This window comes from Pararge aegeria, chromosome 27 (genome assembly GCF_905163445.1).
Source record: "Pararge aegeria chromosome 27, ilParAegt1.1, whole genome shotgun sequence".
Classification (NCBI taxonomy): Eukaryota; Metazoa; Arthropoda; class Insecta; order Lepidoptera; family Nymphalidae; genus Pararge; species Pararge aegeria.
In genome coordinates this window covers 3928570-3943635 of record NC_053206.1, presented here as the reverse complement: position 1 = coordinate 3943635, position 15066 = coordinate 3928570, and the positions used below count along the sequence as shown (strand labels likewise).

At 36.7% G+C, this 15066-nt stretch overlaps 2 protein-coding genes across 9 annotated transcripts in view; one reads left to right on the top strand and one right to left on the bottom strand.

Annotated features, from left to right (window-relative positions):
- LOC120635674 overlaps positions 1-9631 on the top strand; it is a 53257-nt gene extending 43626 nt beyond the window's left edge. For 7 of the 8 annotated variants that reach the window (XM_039906770.1, XM_039906767.1, XM_039906763.1 and 4 more), the window contains 6 exons: positions 896-1012; positions 2025-2177; positions 3403-3528; positions 4086-4676; positions 5336-5535; positions 8198-9631. In XM_039906770.1, the coding sequence (XP_039762704.1) occupies positions 896-1012; positions 2025-2177; positions 3403-3528; positions 4086-4676; positions 5336-5535; positions 8198-8240 (1230 nt within the window). In that variant the 3' untranslated portion in view covers positions 8241-9631. The remainder of the gene's footprint in view (positions 1-895; positions 1013-2024; positions 2178-3402; positions 3529-4085; positions 4677-5335; positions 5536-8197) is intronic. The other variant, XM_039906765.1, reaches the window with a different exon arrangement.
- A 2313-nt stretch (positions 9632-11944) lies between these two features.
- LOC120635549 (probable metabolite transport protein CsbC) lies at positions 11945-14832 on the bottom strand. The gene is made up of 3 exons (XM_039906565.1): positions 14650-14832; positions 14365-14500; positions 11945-13209 (listed from the first exon to the last, which is right to left on the bottom strand). Exons 1-3 carry the CDS (start codon positions 14830-14832, stop codon positions 11945-11947), a joined length of 1584 nt encoding a protein of 527 aa, XP_039762499.1.
- Positions 14833-15066: the final 234 nt, after the last annotated feature.

Here is a 15066-nt window from a genome sequence, read left to right as displayed (position 1 = left end):
AAGCAAACGATTTTGCTCAACGTTTTGGTGAAGATTTTGTTTGCTCGTCTAGTTGGATTCAACGTTTCCGGGCTTCGACATGGCATTGTCGGCGGGAAAATGAGTGGTGAAGCTGCCAGTGTGGATAAAGATGCTGTAGACGAATGGATTACGCAAAAGTGGCCTACATTATGCGAAGGCTACAGTCCAGTATATAACTATAATTTTTAAGCTTAATAAGAAATAAGAAACCTTACGTTTATCCTTAAACTCTTTTGACTCTATAACTATCCTAATCTGGTCAGAAGTTTAAACAATTAAATAAATATACTACGACAATATACATATACACATCGCCATCTAGCCCCAAAGTAAGCGTAGCTTGTGTTAGGGTACTAAGATGACTCATGAATTATTTAAATAAATACTTATAATAAAAACATAGGTACGTTTATTAGCTGTAGCCCGCGGTTTTGTCCTCGTGTTTATGGTGTTTCATGAATCCAACGGGAACTGTACATTTTTCCGGGATAAAAAGTAGCCTATCTGTTATATACCTACCAGGGTATAATCTATTTCCAAATTTTAGACATATTAGTTCAGCAGTTTTTGTCTGAGAAAGTAACAAACAACCACCCATGCAGACTTTCGCATTTATAATATTAGTAGGACAATAATAGTTACATATATGTTGAAATATATCTTATAATATACATATAAACATCAAGACACTGAAAAAAATTAATGTTCATTACACAAAGACTTTCCAGTTGTGGGAATCGAACACACGCCTTAGACTCAGAAAGCAGGGTCGCTGCCCACTGCGCCAATCGGCCGTCTGATACCGTGTGTGAATTGATTGCAGAAAGTATTTCTTTCAAATTTTGTAGCTGATTTTGTTTTTTTTCTTCCCCAGTTGGTGTTCGAGACTGATCCAAAAGCCACAGTCAGCCCACCTATCGGGTCGACTGCAATTAAATCGGAATACGGGAGCCCTAGGTACATAATCGTCGAAGGTACCGCTGGCGGGGAAGTACGTATACTGTTATCATTTGTTTTCCAATGGAAATATTCTTCAGCTGTTCTACACAATGTACCCGCACCCACCCGGCCCCTTTGTGGCGTAATGTTAAATATTTCTAATATAAACATTAATTATTTGCATTTTTTGATGTGAAACATCTATAGGCGGAGGGTAAACGTGATTGTTGGCGTGGCGTTACAGGCCGTGGCGACGCTTTGCAACGCTATATTTAGAGTAGAGTGTATTTATTCGATAAATTGATATTGTCGTCTCTAATAATTTTGTGACATATTTCAGCTACCAATTGTCACAGTAATACCGAAGTAACTAATGAAAATGGTAGATTAGAGGTATAGGTAAAGGTAGATTGGAAACAGCCAGCCTCGCTCTCATCTCCCGCAAGATAGAAAAATGATTGTAAATGTTGATCTTGGAAAAGAGCGACTACTGAGTTACTTGCCGGCTCTTCTCGGTAGAATCAGCTTTCCAAACCGGTGGTAGAGTCACTAAAAACACACATACTTGACGTTTCAAAAGTGCTTATAAAGTAACAATTAAAACATTTCTGTATATGAAGAAAATAAATGTATGTTAAATAAACTGTCATCATTTTCTGAAGAAAATTCTTAAAATTGTATTTTTTTTTTTTCACACCATGTTTAGTTCCTTTTATAATCTGTGCTATTGTGTCTTTTACGGTTCACATTTAAAAAAAAAATATTTTTTCTTGTTTTCTGTGTTGTGCGGCCTTAACCTCTTCTCATTATGGGGGGAGACTCATGCCCAGTAGTGGGCCGGAAATGGGTTGATATGATGATGACGATGTTATTGAAATAATGTCCAAATAATAAACAAAAAATAATTACCAAATTACTTATTAAAAATAATTAAAAATTATTGAAATAATGTCGAATAATAAATAAAAAATAATTATATGATATTAGTAAATAAAATATGCAAACATTTAAAAAATAAACATTCATAAAATATGCAAACATTTTAAAATGGCAACATTACACAGCGCGGAGAATTAGAAGAGGTAGTAATAAAGGAAGAAGTTACCGAAGAAGAGGAGAAGCAATGTCGTCTCTGTCTCAGTTTTGGCAGGAGAATGCAGGAGTTGGGTGACCTAGCTCACTTTTATAGAAAACTGGTGTTTGAGAACCTTTACCAGGTGAGTGTATATATAGACGCATGCATTCGACCGTTGTCCCATACGCCTTGCAACTTGATGTTATGTTATGAAAATTAAGCTTAATTTGCCATACTCCGCGAAAAGCAGGAGAATCTGTGTGGTGTAATTTATAATTTCTTCAATCCTTATACTCCACACCAAACAGATCTTCGGCAATGCACGTTTCGCTCCGAAACCGGAGCATCCTAGGAGATGGTGACTTTCTTTCTTGCAGCTGTATCTGTGAATAGTTATGTGTCATTTAACTCCGACAATATTTATCAGATCTTCATTAAAATAAGATAATACATGCTTGATAGTATACACTTTCAAATAAAAAGAGAATTGTTAAAATGGGTTTAAACTTAAAGGAGCTGAATGAAGTAAAATGGATAAAAAATATCTATCATCTACTCCTGCCAATCGCGGGCTTCTCCCAATCTTTGGGAATAACTCAGAATCAAGAACATACAGAAACCGTACACGAATAATATTGAAGCATCAAAAACCACTCCATGCGTGCAAGGTCCAAAGAGACCTTTACTCCAGCTATGGAATTTTATAGACTACTAGCTGTTGCCCGCGACTTCGTCTGCGTTTGATTTTGTTTTTAAAGTATTCAGTATCGCTTAGCCTTAAGTGAGTATTGTAGTATATATATACATATTATATATATAACATGTGACAAATAATTTGCAATAAAATAAAATTGCGACTATAATTAAAGATCTAAGATATCCTATCTCTTAAGTTGGACCAGACTGCTCACGGTGAGCCAATTTTATTTAAAATCGGATATATATATTAAGATTGACGATTCACGAGGATGATATCAGAAAAAAAAATATACATAATCTTCGAATCCCAGCACGCACTTCTAACTTTTCTAAGTCATCGTCAAGTCAAAATATCACTTGCTTAAACGGGTTTTTTGTTATCACCATCTCACAATGTCATTTTAAATTATTAGAAGAGCCACCTGGTTAGAGCAATAATTCACACCCAAGCTTTTTTATCGATTACGTAGTCCTTTATACTATAATAGGACTTTTCTATAAGCTTATGTTTAATACAGCCGTGGTGGACTACGGCCAATGCCCTTCTCATTGTGGGCGGATACGCAAGCCCTGTGGGCCGGTAATAGGTTGTTTTGATGTGATGATGACACACGTCCTTCAAGTCATAATATACCTGGTGTCCTAATATTTTTCTCCGTGGTCTCAAGAACTCCACCATCCCCCGCTTCATGTTCGAGATGCTGGCGTGCTGGGAGTGCATCGCCGAGCTGCGCAGAGTGCGACGCTTCCAACAGCGAGTGCGGCGCGCAAACGAGGCCTTCGAGAGCAACCAGGTGGGGGCACGTCTTATACAGCGTTTTCTGGAAGGGGGCACCAAGCCATCGGGGTATCGTAGTGTTCGCGATAAAGAAAAAATTTTTAATGGCCGTTCGGCGCAGTTTGCAGTGACCCTGCTTTCCGAGTCCAAGGCCGTGGGTTCGATTCCCACTACTGGAAAATGTTTGTGTGATGAGCATGAATGTTTCTCAGTGTCCGGGTGTTTATATGTATATTGCTATTTATTTATGTATATTATTCATAAAAATATTCATCAGTCATCTTAGTACCTATAACACAAGCTACGCTTACTTTGGGGCTAGGTGGCGATGTGTGTATTGTCGTAGTATATTTATTTATTATTATTACTATTATACTTTTGCTCAGCAACTCTGTCCAAAGTTCAATACTTTGATAGCTATATCAAATTTACATAAAGAACTACGCGGTGACAACCAAAACAACTTGGTCGAATCAGAAATGAGGAGATCCGTAGTGTTACTAGATTAATGATTGACACATTAGGTATGTTTAATGCATTCGAATACCCTAAGTGGCGACATTTTGTTTGCAGAACCTCAGCTGCGACAGCCTGTCAAACCTATCCGTCGTAGCCACGGCCAAAGTGGCATCAGGTTCTGCAACAGATCAGCCGACAAGTATAGAAGATTGCGCGCAGATAATAAAAGAGGAAACTTGCGTAGTGAATTTCCAAAAAACCGCTTTAGCAGATCCTCTGGCCTTCAACAAAGAATCAGTGAATCCGAAGAAGAAAGTAAGAATGAACCAAAAAGATCCGAAAAAACGAAATATCAGAAAATCCTCGAAGAACCTGGCACAAGTGAAGAAGACAGCCGTTAAACGTCCAGTAACCGAGAAGAAGAAACCACAGAGCAAACCAAAACGTGCAAGAATAGAAGATAATGCAGCAGAGAAACCTGAAGAACCTTCAACGTCAACTGAAGAAAGAGTTTCTAGCGTGATTATAGATTCTGATACAATTTTCGGTAAAGTGAAAATAGAGTTTGAAGAATTGCAGAACATTCTAGAGGAGAGACGGAAGAAGGAAACGTTTGTGAATATGAAGTACAAATGCGACTCTTGCGTGCTTGGTTTCTCGAATGAGAATCGCTTGCAGGAGCACAACACAAATTTTCACAACGAGGTACGTATCTATACTGATATTACGAAGAAGAAAGGTTTTTTTTCGTTTTTAATCGATGAAAGTTAAAGGCAAAGTCAAAATTGGACGGCCAAATGACGCAGTAGGTAGCGACCCTGCTTTTCGAGTCCAAAGCCGTGGGTTCGATTCCCACTACTGGAAAATGTTTGCGTGATGAGCAAGAATGGTTTTAAGTGCCTGGGTGTTTATAAGTATTTATTTATATTATTCATAACAATATTCGTCAGTCATCTTAGTACCCATAACACAAGCTACGCTTACTTTGGGACTAGGTGGCGATGTGTGTCCCTCCCTGGCGCAACGGTGAGCGCTGTGAATTCAAGTAGGAGGTCCCGCTTTCGATTCCTGGCAGGGAAAATATGGGAATTTAAAATTTCTGAATTTTCTCTGTTCTGGTCCGGTGGGAGGCTTTGGCCGTGGCTAGTTACCACCCTACCGACCAAGACGAGCCGCTAAGCGATTTAGTGTTTCGGTGCGATGTCGCGTACAAACCGATTAGGGGTATAACTACCATACTCCCTAACAGGTTAGCCCGCTACCATCTTAGCCTGCAGCATCACTTAACACCAGGTGAGATTGCAGTCAAGGGCTAACCTGTAGTGGAACAAAAAAAAAAACTATTTTTAACGTTTTTTTCACAGGAAGCTGGCAGTTGTCCATGCGACGTTTGCGACAGGAGGTTCAGCGACGAGATACAACTGTCTGCACACTATCGCACACATTTCGTGAAGTTTGTGTGCAAACTGTGCAACTTTGAGTGCTTCACGAAAACCGGACGGGCGATGCATTTCAAACGGCACCAGGGCGTTTTAGAGGGAATAGATGCGAATTCTTTATTGTGGTGAGTGACATTTTTTGTCTCAGACATTTTTCATTTTATTTATTCATAAGACACACCAGCAATTAGTTGTACCTACATTCATAAAAAAAAAAAATTGTGTTAGAATTACAAATTCTGTCTAGTGCCATTATAGGTGTATACAGTATACATTATCGTTGTTATCTCCGGTCAAAATAAAAAAAAAAATTAAAATCTTAAATAAGTGTTTAACATATTATAACGATAGGTCTTAAATCTACACAAAAGGAGTCGTTTGATATGTTATTTACCGAACTATTCACATAATATTGTAAGGATAGTAGGGCGATACAATATACAGCGTGTAAATGAAAACCGTAATAATACTCTTCAGGGTATAGAGGTACATAACGTACTGTCTCAGAGACTTATCTGTGAAACCGAAAACCTAATAGTTTTTGGTTGTTTTTAGTTTTTATTGAAAGAAATCAGATACAGCCCTAACACTACATGCAAAACTAAAATCAAGTGACTCCTGTTAGGTACGCGTCGCGTAGCGTAGGTAATATGCGCGTGTCGATCTTGTATCTTCAATAGGGTTGTCATAAAAACTTAGAATGTTTTGAATTCGTTTGTATGGAAAAATAAATATTTTTATTTTGTTTTTATATTTTTACTGGGTGATTCGTTATATAATATACTAATGCATCATTCAATATTATTTCGTAATTCTGTTACACGTTGTATATACAAGTTACACTTACTATGGCAGATATTCTTAACTGTAGGTACCTAAAGTACCTAACCAAAAATCTAAATTAGCTCTCATAGCAAGTTAATGCAAAAATCTTTTCAAAATTCAAAATTCAAAATTCATTTATTTCAAGTAGGCCTAATACACACTTTTGAAACGCCAAGTCTGTCTGTGTGTAGTGACTCTACCACCGGTTCGGAAGGCAGATTATACCGAGAAGAAGCCGGCAAGAAACTCAGCAGTTGCTCTTTTCCAACATCAAAAATTTACATTTTACATTTTAACATTCGTTTTTCTATCTTGTGAGAGATGAAAGCGGAGCCGGATGCTTGCAAGCAACCTTGTCATTAAGAAACTCATCAATTTTATAATAACCTCGCTGTAATTAATGTGTTTTAACACATTCGTTAAACTTATGCATTGGTAGGTCCAAAATTACCTTAGGAATCATATTATAAAAGCGTATACTCAATCCCACAAATGACTTCTGCACCTTTCGCAGACGATATGCAGATGTCACTAATTTATGACCATTTCTTGTAAGTCGACTGTTTATATCCACTTTTTGTTTATAAAGACTAATATGTTGTCTTACGAATACTTGCTTTGCAAAGTGTTTTTTTTTATCCAAGAACATCGTCTGTGCTGTCAATCTAGACACACATAGTTTACACAGCCGGCTTCTGCAACGGTCCAGAGAGATTTTCCAACTGCGCGGGGAGATTCTGATGCACAAGTGTGATGCAATTTGTACTCTCTTGCTCTATTTCTATCTATATTATATCTATTTAATTACTTTTTTTCTTTGGTGTACAGTAAAAGTGTACTTATTCATTCAGTCAATCACACACTCCGATTTTCATTTATCCATTCTTTCAATAATTTGTTCATTCATTCATTCTTACATTCATTCTATCACTCATTCAAGTGTGAGCGTAAACCCAGGCGCACTCTCAATTGTCTCACCCTCATTGTTCGACGGGGGTAACGTGCTCTCCGAGGCACGGGGCTGAATCATATGAAGAATATTTGATAGAAGACCCTAATACGTTGACCCGACCCTGAGATTGAACCCGGAAACTCTGCAGTCAATAATCAAGACAAAAAAGCAGCCCCACCAGTTGGTGGGGGGTGGGTGGGACTGGTTTTATTAGTGAACGCTTTTAATATGCATAGGAATCTTCTCCGATTAGACGTTAGGTACTTTTTAAAGCATTGCCTAGTTCTACTTAAGTGAAAACTTTGCCGAAGACCTGTTTGGTGTGGAGTGTAAAGATTGAAGAAATTATAAATTACAACAAACAGATTGACTCTTGCTTTTCGCCGAGTATAGCAAATTAAGCTTAATTTTCATAATATACTAGCTGTTGCCCGCGACTTCGTCTGCGTTTGATTTTGTTTTTAAAGTATTCAGTATCGCTAAGCCTTAAATGAGTATAGTAGTATATATATATAACATGTGACTGTCAATTAATTATAGACAAAAAATTTGCAATAAAATAAAATTGCGACTATAATTAAAGATCTAAGCTATCCTATCTCTTAAGTCGGACCAGACTGCTCACGGAGTGCCATTTTAATTTAAAAGCGGTTAAGTAGTTTAAGAGTCCATCGCGGACAAACATCGTGACAGGAGATTTATATATATTAAGATGTCAACAACATTACTTAAATGGAGTGGTTATTGATGCTTCAATGTTAGTTATGTACACGGTTTCTGTGAGATCTTCATTCTTTGTAGCCTGTGTTACTCTCAGTCCGTTTAAGTCTATATCATATATCAAGTTAACAACCTAAACCGTCCTCGTTCTGGGAGAAGACCCGTGCCCTGTAGTGGACCCATATAAGTTGATAATGACGAATATGACGTCACTTTAAGGTCCAGAGTAAAAAGAATAAATTCTTACTTTGTTCTAATTTTAAATTATATCTTTTATGTTTCTCTTACAGGCAAAAGATTACTTCGCAAGCAACAGCAAGTTCGTGCGAGTAAGGTACACGAGCCATACGGCTTGCAACGTTTGCTCGCCTTGATCTTCATTTATTTGGTATTTATTTAAACATTCCTAGAAAGAACACTGTCAACTTTTTAGTCTGTAATTTGGCCGTTACTCTATTACAAAAAGAACACTGTCAACTTTTTAGTCTGTAATTTGACCGTTACTCTATTACAAAAAGAACACTGACAACTTTTTAGTCTGTAATTTGACCGTTACTCTATTACAAAAAGAACACTATCAACTTTTTAGTCTGTTATTTGGCAGTAACTGTATTACTTAAAGAACATTGTAAAATTTCACTATGTAATTTGGCCGTTACTGTTTGACTTAAAGAACGCTGTCAACTTTTCACTCTGTAATTTGGCCGTTAATCTATTACTTAATAGTTATTCTATGTCCGAAGTTAATGTAATTTTTTTTTGTTTGTAAATTTGGTGGTAATAGCTAAAATACAACCTTCTTGAAAGAAAAACGTCAATTTGTTTGTAATTTCGTAATTTGCCAGTTAGTCTGGCCGAAAGAACAATATTATAGCATTTATTGTATTGCCAAAACAATAACGTCTAATGATCTTGTTAACAGGAATTCTATTGCCCTGTTGGCAATATAATTCTTTGACAATTTTTTTTTGTTCATTTGACAGTTACTCAGAGAATACAAACGAGGCTTAGAGAATACAAACGAGGTTTTTGTTTGTAATTCAGCAGTTATTTTATTGCCGAAGCAATAATGACAACTGGTTTGTGCTATTTAAAAAAAAAAAAAGGAAAATTTATCTTGCTACAATTTGTTACATTGGAGTCATTAAGTTAAGACGATTACCTAGGTTAAGAAACGAAAAGTTTCATAAACTCTAATAAACGTTGTTCATTAGGATTTTTCTCTTTCTGTCATCAGTAATTTGATATTCGAAAGAAGAAGACGAAACATTGTGTGCTTGTTTATAATTTTATTATAAGTGTAGATGAAACAAGACGTTTAATTTAATAAATAAATAAATATTTATGTCACTGGTTTAACTAAAACCTATTGTAACATCTGTCAAACTCTGATTTTGGCGGGCTGTCAAATGCTAGTGCTGTACACACATGCTTTGTCTAATTTAGGAATATAATTGGGCCGTAAAGTTTCGTAAATTTTTTCCGGTAAAATATAATACAAATAATGTCGTATTTCATTTATGGGTCTTCTTTGTAAATGCCGCGCATAAAAAAAAACTACTAACTTCGACAGTCAGTAGTTTAATTTTTTTTTTATGTGCGGCAATCGGTTTTGAAATAAAATAAAACGAACATTCAACCAATAGAATTATCTCATAATATTCTTCTTTTTTTGTAAACGTTATAAGTATTTGCAATTACAAATAGAACAAACTATTTTATTTTTAACTATTTTATTGAGTTTTTATACGATTATATAATACCTCGGCCCTAACAAGCTGTCAAAATTATCATCCTAAATTAGACGAAGCATACCGAACTAAATAAAATATTATATCGATTATGTACTTAGTGTATATTGAAATGACATTTTATTTCTTGAAAATGAGTGTTTTAAAGAGTCTCGCTGTGATTTAATTATTGTAATTAAATGTTAAATTAATTGAGCGAGAGTTTTTATTTACTTCCTACCGGACCTTTTTATATTTGGTTTTAGGGCTACGTTAGCAAAATATCGTAAAACGCACCTTTTTGATGCGGCTAGGCTGTCTATCACAAGTTATAATATCGAAGTAAAGTATGTAAGGGGGCGACCATAATTTACGTAAGGAGTAAAATAAAATAAAATAAAAAACATCACTCGCTTCGACAGAGAAGGAAAACATCGTGAGGAAACCTGCATGCCTGAGAGTACACAATGCCTGAGAGTACACACAATGTTTAAAGGAAATTGCATACAATTCTACAATAAACTACCTATTGACATCTTGGAGATGTCGCTTAAAAAGTTCAAAGTTTGTGTTAAACGTACGCTTATAGAAAAGTCCTATTATAGTATAAAGGACTACGTAATCGATAAAAAAGCTTGGGTGTGAATTATTGATCTAACCAGGTTGCTCTTCTAATAATTTTAAATGACATTGTGAGATGGTGATAACATAAAAAAAAAACCCGGCTAAGTTTGTTGTGGGTTTTTTAGACCAGGACGCGTTTGGAACCCTCGTAGCTTTAGTTTTAAGTTAACGAATGTGGTTATCGCCATCATCTCACTACCGTGAAATTCTTATGTACGCATCAAAGTGCCACCTCTGGGCCTACTTGAATAAAGATATTTTTGACTTTGACGTTCTCAAAGGTATGTGTAGTCCACCAATCCGAACTGGGCCAGCGTAGTGGACTCGCCTTAACCCCTTCTCATTGTGGGAGGAGACCCGTGGCCTGTAGTGGGCCGGAAACGGATTGATATGATGATGTATATAATAAGGTAAATAAAAATAAACTTTGGGTACTATAATCACACTATATTTACAGCTTACATTGATAAAATACGCTTACATTTACGGCCGACTGGCGCAGTGGGCAGCCATCCTGCTTTCTAAGCCCAAGGCCGTGGGTTCGATTCCCACAACTGGAAAATGTTTGCGTGATGAACATGAATGTTTTTCAGCGTCTGGGTGTTTATCTTTATATTATAAGTATTTATGTATATTATTCATAAAAATAGTTTAGTACCCATAACATAACGTTGCGCCAGGGAGTCCACCGCTGGAATAAGCCACCTCCCAACTGGAGGAGTGGACGCCCGACTGGCGCAGTGTGCAGCGACCCTGCTTTCTGAGTCCATGGCCGTGGGTTTGTGTGATGAACATAAATGTATGACATCTATAGGCGGAGGGTAAACCTGATTGTTGGCGTGGCGACACAGGCCGTGGCGACGCAACGCCGATTGAATTTTTGTATTACGTATGTAACAATAAAAATGATTTTTTTTTCTTCTTATAAATTTTTAATTGTGTTTTTTGTTTTTATAAGCATTGTTTAGAATTAAAAAAAAAAGAAAATGAAAATCAATAAATGATAGAATAGTAAAAATGAATATTAATTTTGTAATAAAACAGTTATTATTAACCGGCTTACAAAAGGGAGTGGTTATCCATTTAGTTGTATTTTTTTTTTAATTTGTGGAACAAATTTGTTAAAATCTTTTCATTATGCAATATCTGCATTAAATTACAGAAAACCATTTAGTTGTTTCACATCTGGCAGGCGTCCCGTGACGTCACACACGTTTTTTTCAGTGTCTGGGTTTTTATCTGTATATTATAAGTTTTTATGTTACATTCATACAAATATTCATTATTAATCTTAGTACCCATAACACAAGCTTCGCTTACTTTGGGGCTAGATTGCGATGTGTGTATTGTCGAGCAGGGTATGCATAAAGCAGGTATATGGACAAATTCAATGCAAAATTTCCCTCCAATACGAGTTATATATAAAATAATTCGGGTGGCAGTGCTTTTGTGCTTGTATGAAGTGTTCTCCATTGATTGTCGTAGTATATTTATTTATTTAATCACCATGCTGGGCAGGCGGATTCCAATAATATTAACAATCATTTTCTTTATTATTGATTTGTTATTTACGATATATGTCATAAACTTGAGATGTTAAACAAGTCAGTGTGTTTAACGTTAAACTTCAAAACTTAATATACTTTACTTAATATATCTTATATAGTATTATGAGTATATATGCTAAATCAAAGCCTTCGATTGCTCCTTCGTGATTACTTCATCAATATCAAAATTGTTGGTCTTCAGGTACATCTCAATTTCTTGGAGAGTTCTACCCTTCGTTTCCGGCAACTTCAGCCATATAAAACCCAGACTCACAGACATTATTCCCGCATTCAACAAAAACAATCCGTGATAACCGATAGAACTAACCATAACAGGCAATAAAACTATAGTTAACGTCAAAGATCCGATAAGTATGACACCGGATAACGTAAAAGTGTACACTTTTAATTCCAATGGAAACATTTCACTGAATATAGCCTCCAGTAAAGGGTACGGACCTGCGTTAATGGTTATAAAATAGAATGCCAGCAAGGTCACGTTGATCCAGTTAAAGTAACTTTCGCCATTTTGGAAATAAAAGCAAGCGCTGAAAACAACCAGTATAGCATTTGCAATGAAACCAGTTGAAAACAGCAAAGCTCTCATAGAAGTCTTCCTGATCAATACACAAGACAAACACGATCCAATAATAATGAATCCATCAACTAATAATGTGTAAAGCAACACATCCGACGTACCAGTGATTTCTTTCAATATAACAGTTGCTAATGTACTGAAAATTAATTTTCCAGCGGCAGCGAAATACGCGTGTATGAACACGCTCAATAATATCAACCCCCAGAAGTATTTCTTCTTGAACGCCAGTAGCAACCTTTTTAATGTTGCTTGACTGTTGGTTTCGTTTGCTGTCTTCAATTTGCTGGTCTCCATTTTGATTATCATCCCTAATTCCTTCTCGGAGTTTAACTTCTCGCCGTGCAATAGTCGAAATGCGGTTTCGCATTCGTCGAACCTCCCTTTCGAGGCCAACCAGTGCGGGCTTTCCACCCAGAAGTAAGGAAGTATAATTCCCAACGCGGCTGGTATAATACCGATCAATGCTACTATTCTCCAATGTAAAATAATGCCCAAAGAATGCCCCAGAGTAGTTCCAATGGCGGGCGCAACAGTTGTCACCATATTTAAGTAAAAAGCTCTGGTTACCGGTGGAGTATACTCAGATGGCACAAATATAGTCAAGCTAACCAAACCGCCCACTGAAATGCCCCCGATAACCCTCGACAGCATGAACTGGTACATTTCGTATGAGTGGTACAGGATGATCCAGTTGAGCACAGTTGTTGTTGAGAAGATTATAAACGGCCATCGCCTACCGATTTTATCTGTTGCGTAAGCAGCTAAACCGAAGCCTATTAGGCACGTAATGGTTAATGACGAAGCTGGAAAAGATAAAATTCTAGTCAGGCTTTAGCTGCTACAAAAGTTGACGGGGAGTGCTATGTGCCAGCCGATGGATAACGGGCAAAACTTTGCGGATATTCAGCTAAGGGACATGTATGTAGTTTGCACACATTTTACATTAAATTTAAAAGTAATAAACATCATACATAGATAAAAAACATACTAAAATATAATTATACTATTTTCTATATCACACAGCACACTTCACATACTTCCTGTTTAACATTATTTAAAAAAAAGCTTTAGAAATGCTTTTGGAAAAAGGGGATTCACGAGTCATCCTAAAACCCGAAAAAAAAGTAGGTCACTAGTCTGTACTGGACTTCTGTACCATCAAAAATAAGTCATATTTAACTAATACCTAATGTAAACAAGTATAGTGGATATATTTGGCGACCGTGTCCCGCTAGGGAGGCTGTGTAGTCTTACAAGTGCGTACAAGGTTATAATTTTTGAATTATCAAATATATATATATTTATTCAATATTAATCTTATTATTCAATAAACTTAGCTGGGGAACTACTAAAATAAAAGTTTGAAAACTTTTGTTATTTTGCTTCTATCGTTTTGTAATTTAAACACTAAAATGACATTCTAGCAAAATATCCATTATAAATTATAGCTCCAATAATCTTGACTGTAACGCTCTGACATTTTTATGATAAACAAGCAGACATTTAATTACTATATTATAATATACTTGTAGAAATTTAAAATTATTTATCTATTTGTTCTCACTCTTGTTGCCCTAATTGTAAGGTAAGGCAGAGATCGCTTCTAAGCGATAAGGCTGCCTTTTGTATTCTACTCCAGTCTTTGTGTATCTCTCTATTCGTCCTTTATTTTCCCAACTGTGTAGTGATACAAATAAAGAGTTTAAATAAATAATAAATGAAATAGGTATAATAAGTTTATTCATATTATTAAAAAAAAAACTGTCTATCTAAAATAAGGTTCCCAAACTTACAATCTTGTTAAAACAGAAAAAATTAATAATCTTTTTTTGGTTTGATTTTTTAATAATTTCAACCATATTGCAAAGCCCGGGTTTCATGTTCATATGCCTATCTAATCAACAATATGTATTGTGAACAACAAATAAATGAATTCAATAAAAAAAAAACATCGGTACCTATCAATGATATTTGTCCCTCGCTGAGGTCAATGCCTTCGTCTTTCTTCTGCAGAGCATCGATGACACCAGCCACTTGCCCGTACATGAATCCATTAGAGCACGATATCACGCTGAGACCTCCGATAGCTAATGCCTGGAATCAAAATTCAAGTCTTTCATACTGTTTTTTCTCACACTAAGCTTACAAACTTAAAATCTTGTAAAAACCGTCAAGGTTGAGGCCCAGATCTTTCATCTGGGCCTTTATTTCCACCTGAACACCCTGGACGGTGATGTGGGCACCTCGTAGTGGACCTCTCGTGGCCCATGGAAAAGGAGGGCCTCAGTTTTAGGAACCGAAACCCTTAGACCCAAGGCCTGGATCCTCTTTACCACGGGGGACGTGCCAACCGTAGCCAGGCGGGACGCCTCCGAGAAGGTGCTCCCGCGGGCCTTGACACGAGTGTCATCCTCATAGCATAACATCCTCGTCCCAGGCAGCATGGGGCCCGCAGGAGCCAGTCGAAGCCGTTGTTCCACAATACTGGCTTAAAAACCAACACCTGCGGGACCCCGTTGAGCACCTTCCACCGGTCTTGTTGCCTATGATACCCCGTTCAAGATACCCACCTATCCTGAAGGTATGACTCCAACAGCCTTCTGAGATATGGAGGAACTCCATGGTACCGGACTGCCTCTAAAAGAGTCTCATCAGCTATC